The 22,114-nt window shown below is 36.3% G+C and overlaps 1 protein-coding gene across 2 annotated transcripts in view; it reads right to left on the bottom strand.

The window, feature by feature from the left end:
- Positions 1 to 22,114, bottom strand: part of LOC115215914 (heparan sulfate glucosamine 3-O-sulfotransferase 5-like) — a 507,987-nt gene that overhangs the window by 75,850 nt on the left and 410,023 nt on the right. For both annotated transcript variants that reach the window (XM_029785263.2, XM_036506065.1), the window contains one exon: positions 7,655 to 7,899. Coding sequence is in view for 1 of the 2 variants with exons in the window: in XM_036506065.1 (XP_036361958.1) it covers positions 7,655 to 7,899 (245 nt within the window). In the remaining variant the exon portion in view is untranslated. The remainder of the gene's footprint in view (positions 1 to 7,654; positions 7,900 to 22,114) is intronic.

A 22,114-nucleotide genomic window follows, 5' to 3' on the forward strand; every position in this document is an offset into this window, starting at 1 on the left:
ATACATATACGACAGGCTTCTTTCAGTTTCCGTCTACCAAATCCACTCACGAGGCATTGGTCGGCCCGGGGCTATAGCAGAAGACACTTGCCCAAGATGCCATGCAGTGGGACTGAACCCGGAACCATGTGGTTGGTTAGCAAGCTACTTACCACACAGCCACTTCTGCGCCTATATATATATTTTTATATTTAAAAAAAATGTGTAGAGGTAACAGACAGTACAACTTGTCATGCCACGAAAATTAATGGAAATTACCAGGAGCTCTTGCAGAATAAAAGGCAAGTAAACTATGAATGTTAATTTTAATTTTAATTTAATTTTATAAATAGATCTTTTATCAAGAAACAATATATAAATTAATATTTTAACACTAATAATCAAACACAATCCAATTAAAAAATTAAATAATATTGTTATATAAATACATTACTTATCTTATCGAAAAACATTTTATAACGGAATTTTAAATGTAAAAACGTAGTTACAATACGTATATTTATTTATTTTTATTATCATTATTATTGAGTGAGAGAGCAGCGCATGCCATCAAAGTGACAGTGGGGTAAAATATACGAGGCCCAGTATACCCATCATGACTACCCGTCTGATAAGGGTACACCAGGCACATGCATCACAACCATATGTGTGCGACATGATGATCTCATATCAAGATAAACAGCACATGACCTTGTAGGTGGGGCCCAGTTAGAATTTTCTTCTGGTCGAGTAACCTATCCTGCTCAAAAGGTCCCTGAGTAAGGGTTGTTTAAGGATGTTGAACGAAACACCCATGTTTCCAGAGGTGAATTATTCAAGCCCCAAAGAATCCCTCTCAACACATGGCTATGATACTCATTATTATTATTATTATTATTATTATTATTATTATTATACTGTGAATTAACATATTACATATAATTTATTTTGTAAAATAGTTTTGTAAGACAAAATTTTCTCTAATAGTTAGGAGTTTTATTTGTTATGCAGTATAACATTAAAGTAAATACTTTTAATATTAATTGATATTTTGGTTAATTCTATAAGTGAGTGTAATCTATATATACTATATATAAATTAATAATATAGTAAGTTTAAATAATAGGTGTGTTTATATTTCAACCATTTTCTATTTTTAAATTTTGTAGTCATAGTTTGTAGTAGTATTATGTATATAAGTTAGCATGAATTTTTTTTTTTAGTATATCATCATCATCATCATCATCATTTAACGTCTAAGATTTAACTTAGATGTTTATCAAATAAATAAATAGATAAATAGATAAATAAATAAATGATTTAATTTAATGTATATAGAATAAATTATAGTATTTTAGTTTTCACTAAATGTATATTTTGTATTATATATATATATTATTATTATCATTTTGTAGTTTATTTAATTATTGGTATAGGTTTTATTATATATTTAATTTTTTTCTATATGGTATAATTTAATTATATCATTGTTCTTGCATTGTTGAATTGATGAAAGGTGGTTCTTCTCTAATTTATATATATATATATATATATATATATATACAGGGTGTCCCAAAAAAATGTATACACACCTTAAATAATTGTAAATTTGGGGTTTATTATAATTCGAATAATTTTCAACATGTAAAAGAATTTACAAATATCATTCTATTGTCTTGTTATCGCATGTTCTCAAACTGATGTCCGTTCTGCTCCAGACTCTGCTGACAACGCGAAGCAATGGAATGGCACACATCATGGAACAATTCCCTTGGTATATTCGTACATTCATGTTCAATGGTTGCCCTCAATTGAACGACTGTTGCAGGTTTCTGTGTGTAGACTTTGTCCTTTAGGTATCCCCATAAAAAGAAGTCTAGTGGTGTGAGGTCTGGTGAACGTGGAGGGTATTCGACAAAACCTCTCCGTCCAATCCACCTGTTTGGCAAGATCCCATCAAGAAAGGATCTAACATCGCGATGGTAGTGTGGAGGTGCCCCATCTTGCTGGAAATAAAACTCTTCCTGTTCAAAGTCCTCTCTAATGCTTGGCATGACAGACTGTTGCACCATGTGTATACATTTTTTTGGGACACCCTATATATACTCTTTTACTCTTTTACTTGTTTCAGTCATTTGACTGCGGCCATGCTGGAGCACCGCCTTTAGTCGAGCAAATCGACCCCGGGACTTATTCTTTGTAAGCCCAGTACTTATTCTATCGGTCTCTTTTGCCGAACCGCTAAGTGACGGGGACGTAAACACACCAGCATTGGTTGTCAAGCAATGCTAGGGGGACAAACACAGACACACAAACACACACACGCATATATATATATATATATATATATATATATATATATACGACAGGCTTCTTTCAGTTTCCGTCTACCAAATCCACTCACAAGGCATTGGTCGGCCCAGGGCTATAGTAGAAGACACTTGCCCAAGATGCCACGCAGTGGGACTGAACTCGGAACCATGTGGTTGGTTAGCAAGCTACTTACCACACAGCCACAGTGGTTAAGAGTGTTGGGCTCATAATCATGGGGTAGTGAATTAGATTCCTGGACAGGGCTGTGTTGTGTTCTTGAGCGTCACACTATTTCACATTGCTCCAGTTCACTCAGCTGGAGAAATGAGTTGTGACGTCACTGGTGCCAAGCTGTATCGGGCTTTGCCTTTCCCTTGGATAACATTGGTGGCATGAAGAGGGGAGGCTGGTATGTATGGGCGACTGCTGGCCTTCCATAGAATCAACCTTGCTCAGCCTTGGTGCAATCTAATGGTCACTTATGATCAAAGGGGGTCTTTACCATTTATATATGCATATATATTCGTATATGACAGGCTTCTTTCAGTTTCCTTCTACTAAATCCACTCTCAAGGTTTTGATTGAGAAAACACTTGCCCAAGATGCCATGCAGTGGAACTGAACCTGAATCTATACAGTCGGGAAGCAAACTTCTTCACCTTACAGTTATGTGTGTGCGTGCATTTGTTGATACATATACATGCATACATACACACACATGCTGAGCTATATTTTTCAGTAATTCTATAGTTATTCCGCACTCCACAACGAAGTGACAAAAAAAAATTTTTTTTAATGGTAACTAGGCACACCCTTATTTTTTGACTCCTGCAATTTCTCTGCAGAGACATTCTCAGAGACATTTTTTTTTGCTTCAACATGTGATGTCAAATAAATTCAGTGAATTCTCATGACTAATCAGTTTTCTTCTGTAAAGAACGGTTATTTATTTATTTATGAATTTATATATGTGTGTCAGTTTGGTGATGAAAAAAAAAGGCTACACACACACATGCACAAACACACACACAAACACACACACACATATATACATACATACATATATATATATATGTTACTGTAACATCGTCCTCTGTGGGACCACCACATTTAGTTGGCAAATATATTTTACAATTCTATACTGTTACTGTTTAACTCTCCCTCAGAGATTTAATACATCCTATATATATATATATATCTCACGCCAGACTTCTCTCTGATGACCTCGCTACTGATGTGCTCTCTCAACAAGATTCCAAGCAGTGACCTTTCCATGGCTCTTTGAGCCGTTATCAGTTTCTGCTCTTCTCTCTTTGTTGTAGCCCATGTTTCACTACCATATAACATTGAGGGATGTCATTGCAGAATATACCTGCAGCAAGTTTAGATGGGCTGGACACGTCGCCCGGCTCACCGGTGGACCTGCGCAGTTGTCGAGTCGTACATGCATGAGCGGAAATGACCTCTTGGAAGGCCTTCACGACGGTGGAGTTATGATTTCAGGAGGGCGATTGGGATCACGTGGATGAGAAAGGCGCGATCCAGAGAGGAGTAGACAGCGTGCTGTGACCAGAGGTGTCAAATGGATGCCCGACGGACTGGTCGGTCAAGGTGATATATGTGTGTGTGTGTGTGTATAACAAATGGCTAAGGTCAGTTGGGTGTGAAGCTGGGGTATTTCTAGTGAAGCACTCAACCTGAGTACTGGGCGAATGAACACTGTCGGGATCCAAGCCAAGGCTGGAATACTTTTGTAGAAAATTCAAGTTTCACAATGATTATACTGTCATATAGGTATGGTGAAGGGTAAATGATCCAATGAAAAGGGGAAGACAAAGAAAATTCTTTTACACATCTTTAATTAAAAGTTACAATTGTTTCATGTGATTCTGTACACTCTCCATTTGCAACGCCAGTGTCCGCAAAAACATTACATAATTTATGCAGTTTAGCCATCGGAGAGGCATCTCCTGATACTTGTACCAAGGTCAAATAGACACACAATGTAATAGCATGACTTTGATACAAGTCTGAGGAAGTGCCTCTCCAATGCCTAAAACTGCATACATTACATAATTTTTCCTTCAAGAATGGAGATGATACAGAAACATGTATAACTTATTATTAAAGAAGTATAAATGAATTTTCTAAGTGTTCTTCTTTTCATTGGAGTATATATATATATAATAATAATAATAATAATATATGATATGTAATATACATACACACATATATATAAAAGAGAATGACTCTCCCCAGACAACAGAATATGCTTCAACACACAAACTCATGTAAAGAATCTTGCAAATCAAATCCACAAATGAAATATAAATATATATATATATATATCATCATCATCATTGTTTAATGTCCGCTTTCCATGCTAGCATGGATTGGATGGTTTGATCGGGGTCTGGGAAGCCAGGAGGCTGCACCAGGCTTCAATCTGATCTGGCAGTGTTTCTACAGCTTGATGCCCTTCCTAACACCAACCACTCCGTGAGTGTAGAGGGTGCTTTTTACGTTCCACCGGCATGGACACCAGTCAAGGCAGCACTGGCATCGGCCACATTTGGATGGTGGTTTTTACATGCCACTGGCATAGGTATCACAACTATCCATTTGATTATTATTTTGATGTTGATATATATATATGTGTGTGCATGTAACTAACTACATATATGCATGTATGTATATATATATATATATATATTTCTTTACTACCCACAAGGGGCTAAACACAGAGGGGACAAACACGGACAGACAAAGCGATTAAGTCGATTCCATCGACCCCAGTGCATAACTGGTACTTAATTTATCGACCCCGAAAGGATGAAAGGCAAAGTCGACCTCGGCGGAATTTGAACTCAGAACGTAACGGCAGACGAAATACCGCTAAGCATTTCGCCCGGCGTGCTATGGTTTCTGCCAGCTCGCCACCTTAACACACACACCCCATATATATATTATATATATATATATATATATATATATATATATATATATATATATATATATATATATATATATATATATATGTATGTATGTGTGTTCGTGTGTGTATATATATATATTAAAAATACAAATGGGACAAGAAGACGATACAAAAACACGGACGGGTCATTCGAAGCCTTTAATCTTCAGTCAAGAACCGGATCATCCTTACATTTCGGCTGATGAATCTTGAGATTGCTCCAATCTGGCCAGCCCCAAGGAAAAACTAAGCTAAGAGCATATATATATATATATATATATATATATATATATAATATATTATTTCATTACAAGAGTTCTCTCTACAGGTACAGGCATGGCTGTACGTTAAGATGTTTCCTTCATAAATACATATTATCAAGCAGGTGTCTTTTACTATAGTGCCAGCACCAGGTTGACCGGTACTTTGTCCCTGCATTTGACAGACAAACTCACTGGAACTCCTTGAAAATTTGTCTGGCTGTCATCATAATCATTTAACATCCTTTTTCCATACTGGCATTGGTTGGATGCTTTGACTAGAGCTTGCATATATACATAAATATACATATATATATATATATATACACACGTATACATACATACATACATACATATATATATATATATATATTTATACATACACAGACACACGCTTAAGTTGTAATAGGGAAGTCAAATAAAATACGTGTTTTGAAATAATTTGATACGTGTCGCAGGTCTGTGTAAAATATAATAGGAAATACATCCATTACATAAGACTTTCCTTAGTTGAAGCATTGTGTGTGTGTGTGTGTGTATGTGTATAGTTGAAATTTATAGAAAAACAAAAGACAAAGACAGGTGTAGGAACAACAAGAAAGTGTATTAGTTTGACACTCGGGGAAAAATGAAAATGTCTTTTATGTTTCGAGCCTATGCTCTTCAGTAGAAAGTAATAAGAGAAAAAAACAGAGAGAGAATCACACACACACCACACACACACACATATACAAACAAACACACACACGCGCACACACACCTCGTCGTCATCATCACCCTCATCACTTGATGTCTGTTTTCTCTGATGGATGGTTTGACAGGAGCTGGCTAGGCCAGGAGCTACACCTGGTTCCATGGTCTGTTTTGACACACTTTCTATACTTGGATACCCTGTCCTAATGCCAACCACTTTATAGAGTGTACTGGGTCCTTTTTATGTGGTATCAGCACCAGTGCTTTTTATGTGGTACCAGCATCAGTGGTTTTTACATGCCACCAGTACAGAGAGGGTCATCAAGTACTTTACAAAACAAAACCCCTAGAGAGTAATATAAGAATCTTATAAAATAACTTATTTTTTAAGTGCGTATTTGAGGCAGAAATATGAAATTTTGATGTGAGGTTTAAATTTCATTCAGTTTAAAACAGGAAATTTGTATCTTAGAACCAAAACTGGTTTCGAATGTGTTTGTATCAGAAATGTTAAGAAATAGGTTTTCCAAAGCTGAATTCCCCAGGCAAAGAAAGCAGTAATCTAACTTAATATTTTGTGAATCGGTACTGAAAGAGGAACAATGAATATATACAAGGATTTTTGAAAGAAATTCAGCACCTAACTCTTTCTTGGAGTTGTTATTGCTACAAGTCCGTCTATGAAACTTTTTTTTTCCTTCTTATTTATAAACCATGGCTTTCTCATTATAGAAATACTTCAAAGAATTTCAGAAAAAAAAAAGATAAGCATACAGACAGAGTAAACCATCTTGAAAGGCATAAATATAATTTACTATACATACATACATACATACATACATACATTCGTATGTATGTATGTATGTATGTGTGTATATAAACATACTCATACTGAAAAGTTGCTCTTCTGTATGTATACCCCAATGTATATAATTGTGTGCTTATATATATATATATATATTATATATATATATATTGAGTATGATATATGCTTATATATCATTCAAAATAATAAGTTCCACAAGATTTCAGCATTTGTGGTGTGGTGTGTGTGTATATATGTATGTTATATATATATATATATGTATATGTATATATATATATATATATATATATATGGTTATATACTATATATGTATATATATAATATGTATATATATATATAATGTTGTCTATATATATATATATGTTTGTATATATATATATATATTATATATGTTTGTATATATATATATATATATATGTATGTATATTATATATATATGTTTGTATATATATATAATATATTTATGTATATATATATATGTGTGTGTATATACATACATATATACATATATATATATATAATATATATATATATATATATAATAGATATATATATATGTATGTATGTATACATATGTGCAAGCAAATATATATAGATGTCTGTACTTACCATAGACACAGTATGCCCTCTGGTAGCTGATTGCTTCTATCCATCTCTCTATCTCTCGCGGACGACCAATGATGCTATTTATAAAGACCAACGTTAATCCGGTTAATCCAATTTGTATCTGTCTCGGTGCAACATGGTAATTCCTGTCATTGTCCTCTGCCCTATATCGGTCAGAATGATGATCAACAGGGAAGCCTCTTTGGTTGATGACGGCGGTGAGAGCGGCGGTGGTAGTTCTGGTGGAACTGCAGAAGAGAAACAACAGCAATCATTAGAAACTTTCTGTCGGAGGAAGTGACCACTTTACCATGGTGGCGTTTCGTGTACAAGACATACAGGAATATCATGTACCAACGCCCCTCTTTCGTCTCAAAACTACGAGCTAAAATAACAACATTTCTGGTGGTGGTACTGTCTTCCTGTAGGATTCTTCACTCATATTCTTGCTCTTGTAGTTCTCATTATTATTGTCATTGTTGATGTTGTTATTATTATCATTATTATTACTATTATTATTATTATTAATTAGTATGTCTTTACTTTCTCACCATTGTATTCCTAGAGATTATGTAGAGCTCTGTGTGTGTGTATGCGCATGTGCGTATGTATCTATATAAACTTATATACATGTATTATATATATATATATATATATATACGTAGAAATACACCCCCACACACATATACAGACATATATACATATACACACATATACATACATAAATATACACATATATATGAAGACAAACATATGCATATATATATACATACACAGACATATATATATACGTATATGTATACATATATGCTTACACACATTTATAAACATACACACAAACATACATATGCATATACACACACACACACACCATATATATATATATACATATATACACACATGTATACACAGACATAAATATGCATACATATATACATATATCTAAGTATTCATACGTACATATATTAATATCTACACACCCAGACACACTTAGACAGATACACTTCAACAGTCATACACACACACACTCACCACACACACACACACACACTCACCACACACACACGCACACACACACACACACATTCTATGTCAATATGAGTAGGAAGGTAGGAGTATCTTGTTGAAGAAGGGTGTGTTTAAGCCTTGTTGATAGCTTTTATGTTTATCACCACACTTAGTGATGTGTGTGTGTGTGTGTGTGTGTGAAAAGGGAGAGTAAGAAAAAAGAAGATGAAAAAGTGAATAAGGTAGAAGATGGTGGGAAGGATGGCTGGAAGAGTGAACAGTATTTCAGATAAGGGGTGGATGTGAGCAGGATATTCTGAACACTCTTTTTCATAATTTGGCTGTGTGGTTAAGAATCTCACTTTGTAGCCATGTGCTCCCTGGTTCAGTTCCACTGCATGGCACCTTGGGTAAATGTCTTAGGCTGACTGATGCCACGTGAGTGAATTTGGTGGCTGGAAACTGTGAGGAAGCTTGTCAATGCATGTGTGATTGTGTTTGTATTTGCCTCCCCCACCACCACCACAACCACCACCACTTGACAGCCAGGGTTGGGGGTTTGGTGAAAGAGGCCAGCAAGATAGATATCAGACTTAGAAACATAAAAGATGAGTATTGACTAAACCCTGCAAGGCAGTGCACCAGCATGGCCATGATCCAATGACTGAGACATGTAAAAAGAAGAGAAGATATATAGGTGCAGGCATGGCAGTGTGGTAAGATGTTTATTTCCCAAACACATGGTTCTAGGTTCAGTCCCACTGTGTGACACCTTGGGCAAGTGTCTTTTACTATAGCCTCGGGCTGGCCAAAACCTTGTGAGTGGGTTTGGTAGATGGAAACTGCAAGAAGCTCATTGTGTGTGGTGTGTGGTGTGTTGTGTGTGTGTCCCTCTACAGCTTGAAAATTGATGTGGGTTTGGTAAAAAAGTGATAACCAGACTTTAAAAAACAAGTACTGAAGTCAATTCATTTGTTCAAGTAAGTCCCTTCAAGGTGGTGCCCCAGCATGGCCACAGTCTAATGACTGAAACAAGCCAAAGATGAACATACACACACAAATATATAACTGATATATATATATATATATATGCCAGGCCTGCCTGACTGGCTCCCCTGCCAGTGGTATGTAAAAAGCACCATCTGAATGTGGCCGATGCCAGTACCTCCTGACTGACTCCAGTGCTGGTGGCACATAAAAAGTATTATCTGAATGTGATCGATGCCAGGCCCACCTGACTGGCTCCTGTGCCAGTGGCATGTAGAAAGAACCCACTACACTCTCGGAGTGGTTGGTGTTAGAAACTCATTAGGTTATTTTTGTATAATGTATATATATATATATAATATTTAATACCTTGCAATGCATGTTTCCACGAATCACATGATTTTGACATCAAACTTAATGTCCTTGGGATTTGTACAGTATAGTTCATATTATCCACCCCTAACGTTACCGTAAATGAAATTAAAAGATATTATGTACACACACACACACACACACACACACACACACACTGTACTACTTTCAGGTTCTGTCTACCAAATCCACACAAAGATTTGTGTGGAAGACTTGCCCAAGGTTGACACACTGTGGGACTGAACTTGAGACAATGTGGTTGAGAAGCAAACTTGTTAACCACACAGCCACACCTATGTATATATATGTATGTATATATATAGCCACACCTATATATATATATATATATATATATATGTATATATACATACACACACACATATATATGTATGTATATATATATACATATAGATATATACATTTCAAAATGTAACCACATGTGAATCGTTGGCAAGTTTTTTCCTCCATCTTCCTTTTCTCTTGGACTTTCCTTTGTCTCCTGTTTCCGATGAAGAGCTTTGCTCAAAACATAAAATCCATCTTTCTTTCCTTCCCTCAGCCTCTGCTAATACTTTGTCCCTATGTTGTTGTCTTTTTTTGTGCTTTTCTTCGTGTTTTTGGATTTACTATTTTATATATATATATGTAAATGTATGAACACACACACACACACATACATACATACATACATACATACACATACACACACACTGATTCAGACATAGGTGCACAAGCACACACGTCATCTTAACAATGGTAATGATTAACATCAATGCATGTATGTGTAACACACACACACACACATACACACACACATGTATATATATGTAGAGAGAGAGAAGGAGGAAAGGAAGAGAAAGAACTGAGACATCATAAGGCGGTAGGCACTTAAAAAAGAAACAAACAATGAAGTAATAGGGGTGAGGGTGGGGTGGTCTATTGCTAACAATGATATCACCAGGGGAGATCCCCTAGTTTTTTTTTTGCTCTGTTTTAATCTTTGAAGCAATGGTTACTATTGTCATCAACAGTTGATAATGGCTAGATATTGGCTGACGATTATGACTCAGGGAACAGCCTTTTTTTTTCTTCTTTTTTTAGTCTTTTAGAACTCTCAGAATTACATGAGATTTTTTCTTTTCTTTTTGATGTCAGAAGGTGCTTTTAACTTATGAATATTAAGTTTTCATGACATCAGCATCAGTCTAATATTACCAATAGCACTAAGACCTACCAGACAGTACCAATAACTACCAACACCACCATTAATAACGGCACTACCAACTAATTTAGGGGTTGGTAAATTTCTCATATTACTGACCCCCTTTCATGGAATTTTTCAGAACTTAATGAAACATCCCTGATTATAAATTTCTAAACTAAAATTGAAAAGCATAATTAGTGAAAAATTTCTTGATCTAAAAACAATAATTCCTTTGTTTGTTCTTGCATTTTTCCCCATTTTTTAATGAGAAATATTTAAAAGAAATTTAATGAAAACACTTAACGAAATTGATAAAGAACAATAATAATTCATTGATATTATATTGATATATTTGGAATATTTAATGGAAAATATGTGTTTGGAGAATACTGATTACTATTACATCAATATTTGGTTGGTAATTAATGAGTTTTAGCCTTAAATTACTTCACTGTTAATGAAGGAAAGAAACAGCATAAATCTGTAAGAGTGTGGAAATTTAAATGGTAAGAAATTCACAGAAGGGTACTCAGGTGTCATGACCTGGATTGGCCCAGCACCCTTAGAATATAAGAAGGGCCAAAACACTTGCTTGAGAGAGGTTTCTTTTCTGAAGACCCTCTGCTTTTTCAGCTCTCTTCACACTTTCTTACCAAAATCTAACAGAACCATACTATTTCTGTTCTTTGCTAAATGTGAATTTCCATGGCTTGATTTTTATAAAAAAATAAAATAAATTTCAAATTGTCCAACAAACTGAAACCAGTCTACAGTTATTGGTCAATAAATCCACACTAGTATTGACTGTCTGTATTACATTGTCTACATGCAGAGTGTACTCTTGTCCTTAATTGGTTCACCAATCAACTAGTTGGGGTTACAGGTTTACTAATCATATACCCACAATGGGATACCTGGTAAGGTATTTTGAATTTCCGTATTGTATTTCAGGTGGACCTTTTTAAATGGATCCACATGTTGAAACAACTGTAGCACCTTTAATGTTAAAAACTGTTTCACATGTTTATTGACCCCTTAGATAATAGTCACATACACCCCAAAGGGTCAATATTGGCCACTGTATTTTGCCTGGTATGCTAACGATTCTGCCAGCTCACTGTCTTAGTGCTTTAAATAATAATAATAATAATAATAATATAATAATAATAATAATAATAATAATAATAATCCTATATAATATAGGCACAAGGCTTGAAATTTTGGGGGAGTGGGGACCAGTCGATCATATTGACCCCAGTCCTTGACTGATACTTAATCTATTGATCCTGAAAGGATGAAAGGCAGAGTCAACCTCAGTGGAATTTGAACTCAGAACATGGAGACAGACGAAATGCCATTAAGCATTTCGCCCAGCATGCTAATGATTGTGCCAGCTCACCGCACTACTACTACTACTACTACTACTATACTACTACTAATAATAATAATAATGAATGGCATCTGGCATTAGTATGGGCATCCAGCTGTAGAAACTCTGCCAAATCAAGATTGAAACCTGGTGCAGCCATCTGGTTTGCCAGCCCTCAGTCATACGTCCAACCCATGCTAGCATGGAAAGTGGACGTTAAACGATGATGATGATGATGATGATGATGATGATGATGATGAATAATGTACTTATTACAGAGTGCTCCGGTGCACTCCGACTTATTAGTAAAAGGTAAAAGAAGGATGAGGAAGCAGACATCAAATGAAGAAAGAGAGCCATGAAAGGCAAAAGTCTACCAGGAAAGGGAACGGTAAAAGAGGCATAAAGAGGAAAAGGAACCGAGGCAAGTCAGGGGTGATATTGGTGACTTGCAAGAAGCATGGAATTTTTGAAGGCTGCAGTATTGTGACAGCTAAGAAGTGATACGAATGGTTCATTTTGTGTTTATCTCATGCTTTGAGTGAGACATTTTCTGATATTCCCTGCAGTTCAGAAATTATAGCTTATTTGAATGCACCTGAAGAACTTTTCATTGCTTCTCCAAAACTTTGAAGACCTTTTAAATGTATATTAGAACAAACCTCAGAGAACTAGCTCCCCATTCGATACTAAAGTTTGCTTTATTGTCAACAACAAACCAAATAAGGACATGGCACACGAAACATTTAATGTACAAGAGAACGAAATTGAATTAGAAATGGTGAATCTAGGTGGCATGTTTATAAATTCTTGTAAACTTTGGTACTTTATCTCTATCTTAACAGGGGGTGAAAGGGAGGGGGAAAGGAGGGAGTAGGGGGGATAATTAATTGGTTTACTGAATGAAGGAAAACTGTTTTTGAATGGCAAAAGTCATTGAAACTGTAGATTAAGGATGATAAGACTTCATGAATGTATAAATATCTAGATAGATGTATATCTGTGTGTATATATATATATATATATATATATATATATATGTATACATATATACTCACATATGTGTATGTATGTATTTATGTATGTATATATACACAAACACACATACACATGTTATATATATATATACCAACATAAACCTACACACAGGTATATATATATGTGTGTGTGTATGTGTGTGAGTGAGTGTAAATACAGATGTAACATGTTTGTACATATGTATGTATGTTTACTTGTATGTGTGTGTGTTTATTTATTTTTGTATGTATAAATGTATGTGTATATGCATGTGTGTGTATAAGCATTGTATACCTTGTTGAGTGTACAATATTCTGCGTGATGCTTATGAGTGAGTGTATAGTGAACAAGGTGTGATTATACTGTATATACATATGTTGTGTGTGAGCGCATAGTCAATATGAGATGACTGTAGTGTGTGTGTGTGTGTGTGTGTGTAGATTCTATATTGGAGATGTTGAAACAGTAGAAAAAAAATTAAGAATAAACATTGTTAGTTAATAGTATAGAAAGAGATATGTATGTGTGTACGTGTATATATATATATTATATATATATATATATATATACACCTAATAACATACAAATACATATATATATATATATATATATATATAATATATACACACACATATACATACATACATATATATATATATATATATACACACATTATACATACATATATATATATATATATATATACATCCATATACATACATACATATATATACACACATATACATACATACATACATATATATATATATATATATATATATATATATATATATATATATATTTACACTTATATACACACAGTAATATCTATTAGAATTTTGTCTATGTGTGTGTAAATACATAAACAAATATATACAGATATGTACACCTACACAAATATATAAATGTCTATGTGTGTGTGTATATATATATAAATATATATATATATACACACACATGTATTTCTATATCTGTTTATATATATATATATATATATATGTATATATCAGTGAGTGTGTGCATATGTACATACAAAAATAATACATACAAAGATATGTGCATACAAGTAAACATGTGTAGAAACATGTTACATCTGTATTTACACTCACACACACACACACATACATATGTATTTATTTAAGTAAACTTTTATATAATTACATTTAAAGCAATATGATGCAGCTGATAGAATTTAAACGCAAACATGTGTGTGTGTGTACTTTGATGCAATTCTAGGTGTATCTATGTATATCCCTGTGTGTGTGTGCGTGTATTGTATGCAAGGATATAAACTGTAAAGTACATATACATCTATCAGTCTATCTATCTGTCTCTCTGTATGTCTCTCAATCTGTCTCTCTCTCTCTATCTATCTCTCTATCTCTCTGTCTGTCTATCTAGCTGTCTGTCTGTCTATCTGTCTGTCTGTCAGTCTATCTATCTGTCTCTCTATCTATCTATCTATCTATCTATCTATCTATCTATCTGTCTGTCTCTCTGTCTATCTGCCCGTCTGTCTGTCTGTCTATCTATCTATTTTCTGCCTGCCTACCTACCTACCTGCCTGCCAGCCTGTCTGTCTGTCCGTCAGTCTATTTCTATGAATGAAGTGGTATCGAAAAGTTCCTGGACTATTCTTTTATTCTTTCACTTGTTTCAATCATTTGACTGCGGCCATGCTGGAGCACCGCCTTTAGGTGAACAAATCAACTCCGGGACTTATTCTTTGTAAGCCTAGTACTTATTCTATTGGTTTCTTTTGCTGAACCGCTAAGTTACAGGGGTGTAAACACAGCAGCATTGGTTGTCAAGTGATATTGGGGGTGGGGGACAAACACAGACACACAAACATACACACACACACACACATGCACACATGCACACACACATACACATGCACACACATACACACCATCATCATCATCATTTAACGTCTGTTTTCCATGCTAGCATGGGTTGGACGGCGTAACGGGTTTCTTCCAGTCTACCAAATCCACTCACAAATCTTTGGTTGACCTGAGGCTATAGTAGAAGACACTTGCCCAAGGTACCACACACTGGGATTGAACCCAGGACCATGTGTTTAGTAAGCAAGCTACTTACCACACAGCCACACCTGCACTTAGTTATGTTGAATAAAGAATAACTTATTTACCTAAGTTTTAACATCATCTCCTTCAAAATAGTCACCTTGCAAGGCAATACACTGGTCCCAGTGTTCCTTGCCACTTTTGAAATCTGGTCTGGAAGTTGTTTTCTGTAAGTGAGTCGAGGACCTTCTGTGATTTGCTCAGGATCTCAACAATGGTACTAAAACAGCAACCTTTAAGCTGCATTTTCATCTAGAGGAAGAGATGGGAGTCTGCAAGTGCTAAATCTGGTGAATAAGGTGAATGTGGATGCGATACCTATTTCTTTATTACCCACAAGGGGCTAAACACAGCGGGGACAAACAAGGACAGACATAGGTATTAAGTCGATTACATCAACCCCAGTGCGTAACTGGTACTTAATTTATCGACCCCGAAAGGATGAAAGGCAAGGTCGACCTCGGCGGAATTTGAACTCACAACATAACGCAGACGAAATACCGCTAAGCATTTCGTCCGGCGTGCTAACGTGTCTGCCAGCTCGCCACCTTTTGTGGATGCAATACCATGTTGTTTCTGGCGAAAGACTCACAAGTGAGGAACGCTTGCTGACAGGGTTCATTGTCGTCGTTATACCATTCTGGGTTGTCCATTTGTCTAATGTTCTTCCTAGAGGTAAGACGAAATTTTTCATGTTCACTACCCTCACATGTCTTTGCCTGTATATCAGCTGATATTTCCAGTAAACATTAGTGTCTTGTTGTACCACCACTCTCTCTCTCTCTCTCTCTCTCTCTCTATATATATATATATATATATATATATATATATATATAATGTTCTATGATGGTAATGAGAGTTAAAATGAACTGAAAAAGGCAAAGACTAAATAAGTATATATAGTTTACACAATTGGCTGGGTGTATGTGCCTAGTTAACTCTCTATCTCTGTACGTGTGTGTGAGTGTATACATTATATATCTTCAGTTACACACCGAATTATAAACACATCTATACATACACACATATATACATATCTATGCTCATGCATATATATATGTATATATATGTATTTATAGACATGCACACACATACAAATACATAGCACACACATACACAAACATACACAACAGGAGAGAGTGAGCGAGTGATATATGAATGCACACACATACACACATGTATATACATACACACATGCACACACTCAATTTCTCACTTAGTGTTTATTTTTGCTGTTAGCAATCATTTTCTGCCAGTAAATTATTTATACTAAGCCATAATTCCATCCCCTCAACAACACACCAACAACCCCCACCTTCTCGACATTGAAATATAATTAAACATTTCATTATATATATATATATATGTGTGTGTGTGTGTGTGTGTGTGTGTATATATATATGCATATATATATATATATATATATGCGTCTGTGCTGAGTCTCCAAAAACTGCAAGCTTCTGCTGTGCAGTTCCTTTGTGGTGTGGAAATCTATTAGCTATTGTTTGACAACAGCACCATTATTGTTGTTGATGTGGTTGTTAATGTAGTTGTTGTTGTTGTGTTTTGATGATGTTAATGGTTGTAATAGTGATGATGGTTATCACACCAATGGGAACTTTGGTAGAGGTTGGGCTATTTTCTTGTTGATGTTAATGGTGAAATTACTCTGTCATATATATATATATATATATATATATATTCATACACATTGTTTAATGTCTGCCTTCCATGCTGGCATGATATCATCATCATCATCGTTTAACGTCCGTTTTCCATGCTAGTATGGGTTGGACGGTTCGACTGGGGTCTGGGAAGCCAGGAGGCTGCATCAGATTCCAGTCTGATCTGGCAGAGTTTCTACAGCAAGATGCCCTTCCTAATGCCAACCACTCCGTGAGTGTAGTGGGTGGTTTTTACGTGCCACAGACAGAGGGGCCAGATGAGGCTGCCAAACGGCCACTATCAGTTGGTGCTTTTATGTGTCACTGACACGGACACCAATCAGGCGGCGCTGGCATCTGCCACGTTCAGACGGTGCTTTTAACGTGTCACCGGCATGGGTATCTTAACTACAATGTATATATATATACACACATTTACATATATATATATATATATATATATATATATTATATATATATATATATATATATATTCTTACATATATATAAATACATCTATGAATACATATCTATGTAAATACATCTGTATTTACCTGTACCTGTCTCTCTCTCCCAATTTTTATATATCTTTGTTCATGTATATGTGTGTGTGTGTATGTATGTATGTGCGTGTGTGTTTCCCATGTTTGCAAGAGTCAGAGTTTACTGAGGCAAATTTTCTACACCTGGATGCCATTCCTGTTCCCAATCGAGATAATACTTCCCCACGGCCAGACATGTTTTTGCACAAGATTGCATATGAGTGACTCTCATTTATCTTTTACTTGTTTCAGCCATTGGTCTGTGGCCATGCTGGGGCACCACCTTAAAGTGTTTAGTTAAAGAAAATCGACCCCAGTGCTTAATTGTTTGAAAGTCTGGTATCTACTCTACTAATCTCTTTTTGCCATTACAGGGATGTAAACAAACCAACACTGATTGTTAACAGTAGGGGCTGAGACAAATGCAAATACACACACACATACATATGATGCTTTTGACATTTTTAATCTGAAAGAATATTTACATGCTATTATTTATAACTTTATGTGCTTCAAGTTCCACAGTTAAGTATGAAAATATCTATGCTGGGCTTCCACACAGTTTCCATGTCCCAAATTCACTCATGAGACATTGGTTAACCCAAAGCTATTATGAAAATCACTTGCCCAAGGTGCCTCACAGTGGGGTTGAACTTGAAGCCACATGGTTGCAAAGCAAGCTTCTTAACCACATAGCCGTTCCTGTGACTATGCAGTAAATGAACCCTAATCTCCAGATCACTGCAAAAATCTAAGACTTCTATGCCAACACCAAAGGAACTGGATGTCTGTCATCAACAGAAAATCTTCCATTTTAATAGAAACACAATCAGCCATAGAAGACAAGAGAAAGGTTTATGTCCACCATTTTCACTGTCTCATCTCTCTCACTCACCCCTCTCTTTCTCTCTCATTCATATATATATATATATATATGTGTGTGTGTGTATATGTGTGTGTGGAGGCGCAATGGCCCAGTGGTTAGGGCAGCAGACTCACAGTCATAGGATTGCGGTTTTGATTCCCAGACCAGGTGTTGTGAGTGTTTATTGAATGAAAACACATAAAGCTCCATGAGGCTCTGGCAGGGGGTTGTGGAAGACCCTGCTGTACTCTTTCACCACAACTTTCCCTCAGTTTTTCTTCCTGTTTCTCTTGTACCTGTATTTCAAAGGGGCCAGCCTTGTCTGACTCTGTGTGAAGCTGAATCTTCCTGAGAACTACGACGTTAAGGGTACATGTGTCTGTGGTGTGGTCGGTCACTTGCACATTAATTTCACGAGCTGGCTGTTCCATTGATCGGATCAACTGGAACCCTCGTCATTGTAACCAATGGAGTTCCACATATGAAAACAAGCAAGTTAAATATGCAAACAACGAGAAAAAAAATTTGAAAACAGGACAAGTAACACACAGAATGACCCTTCATCAGTTGTTGGCTGCCTATCTACTCCTCATTTTGAGCATTCAACAACAGATATATATATATGTGTGTGTGTGTGTGTGTGTGTGTGAATGTATGTATATATGAACGAATATACATACATATATTCATATAAGTATGTTTCTCCAATTGTATTTAAGTGGCTTATCACTGACAATTAACTAAGGTAATTAAAAGCAAATATTTTATGATAGATTAAATAGGTTTTATTAATGAGCTAGAAACTGATCTTTTAAGCATGTTCTGTCTGTACATGTAGATAGTATGAATGTGTATGTGTGTGCAATATATGTTCATATATGTGTGTGTGTGTATATATATATATATTTGTGTGTGTGTGTATATATATGTGTGTGTGTATATTATATATGTGTGTATATATAGTGTGTGGTGTGTGTGTGTATATATATATATATATATATATATATATATATATATATATATATATTATAATTAAGGGTATCTAAAAGATACCATCATGCTAGAGATAGCAGTCAAAACTAGACTCTAAGACCACATCAAATATTCATACAGAACTAGGAGAGAAGACAAAGAGACAAAATAAACTAACAAAAAATTACTGAATTTTTTATTAGTTTATTTTGCCTCCCGGTACTGTATGAATATTTAAATCCGGTTTTAGAGTCAAGATTTGACTGCTATCTCTAGCATGATAGTATCTTTTAGATACCCTTAATTATAATTTTAAGAATAATTATTATTTATGAGGTTTTTATTCCCATGCTAGCTACTTGATATGATCAGCATTTAAAAAAATGATCTTTTCCTTATTTATATAAATCACACACACACACACACACACACACACAGAGACAGGCACACACACACATCATATGTATATATATTCCATATATGCACTGATACATATTTGTATGTCTGTGTATGTGTATATGATGATGATGATGATGATAATCGTTTTAATGTTCACTTTTTCATGTTTTTACTTGGGCCAGATGGAGTTCATAGAGGCAGATTTTTCTATAGTTGGATGCCTTTCCTGTCACCAACCCTCACCTATTTCCAAGCAAGGTAATATTTCCTCCATGGCTGGACATGTTGACAGAAAATTGGAAAGAAACGACAGTGACACTTATTATTACACCCTTTGTTCCAGAGGTACAGTGCCAGAGATTTCGGAAGAATAGGTAAGTGATTTATATCGACCCCTGTACACAACTGGTACTTATTTTATTGACTCCATAATGATGGAAGGCAAAGCTGACCTTGATTGGATTTGAACTCAGAAAATAAAGACAGACGAAATGCTAATAAGCATTTTGTCTAGCATGCCAACATTTCTTTTCTACTCTAGGCACAAGCCTGAAATTTTTGGGGAGGGGGCCAGTCGATTAGATCGACCCCAGTACACAACTGGTACTTAATTTATCGACCCCGAAAAGATGAAAAGCAAAGTCGACCTCGGCACAATTTGATCTCAAAACATAAAGACAGACGAAATATTGCTAAGCATTTCGCCCAGTGTGCTAACGATTTTGCCAGCTCACCCCCTTGAGTATAGGTAGATACATCTAAGGATTAATAAATAAAGAGACAGATAGACAAATAGATAAGTAACCAAATATCATCATCATCATCATCATCATCATTTAACGTCCGCTTTCCATGCTAGCATGGGTTGGACGGTTCAACTGGGGTCTGGGGAGCCCGAAAGCTGCACCAGTCCAGTCAGATCTGGCAGTGTTTCTACGCTGGATGCCCTTCCTAACGCCAACCACTCCGAGATTGTAGTGGGTGATTTTTGTGCCACCGACACAGGTGCCAGACGAGGCTGACAAACGGCCACGCTCGGATGGTGTTTTTATGTGCCACCGACACAGGTGCCAGACGAGGCTGGCAGACGGCCACGCTCGGATGGTGTTTTTATGTGCCACCGACACAGGTGCCAGACGAGGCTGGCAGACGGCCACGCTCGGATGGTGTTTTTATGTGCCACCGACACAGGTGCCAGACGAGGCTGGCAGACGGCCACGCTCGGATGGTGTTTTTATGTGCCACCGACACAGGTGCCAGATGAGGCTGGCAAACGGCCACGATCGGATGGTGCTTGTTACGTGCCCATAGCACGGAGGCCAGTCGATGCGGTACTGGCTACGGCCACGTTCGGATGGTTTTCTTATGTGCCACGTGCCACCGGCACTGGTACCACAAAGATACAAATCCATTGATGTTCATCTATTTTGATTTGGTTTTGATTTGATTTGATTTTCACTTGCCTCAACAGGTCTTCACAAGTGTCACAAGAAGGAAGGTATGCACAGGTGGACTGACTACGTCCCAGGTAGGGGCCATGGTTATGGCCTGACTAGTCTTGCCGGGTCTTCGGATGGTGTTTTTATGTGCCACCGACACAGGTGCTAGATGAGGCTGGCGACGGCCACGATCGGATGGTGTTTGTCATGTGCCCACCGCACTGACTATGCACTGATGGATTTCTTGTGTGCCACAGGCACTGGTACCACAAGATACAAATTCCATTGATGTTCATCTATTTTGTCTATTTTGATTTGATTTGATTTGATTTTCACTTGCCTCAACCGTCTTCACAAGTTCACAAGAAGGAAGGAAGGTATGCACAGGTGGACTGACTAGTCTTGCTGGGTCTTCGGAAGGTGTTTTTATGTGCCACCGACACAGGTGCCAGATGAGGCTGGCGAACGGCCATGATCGGATGGTGTTTGTTACGTGCCCACAGCACGGAGGCCGGCCGATGCGGAACTGGCTACG

Source organism: Octopus sinensis, linkage group LG9, assembly GCF_006345805.1.
Source record: "Octopus sinensis linkage group LG9, ASM634580v1, whole genome shotgun sequence".
In the NCBI taxonomy this organism is placed as follows: domain Eukaryota; kingdom Metazoa; phylum Mollusca; class Cephalopoda; order Octopoda; family Octopodidae; genus Octopus; species Octopus sinensis.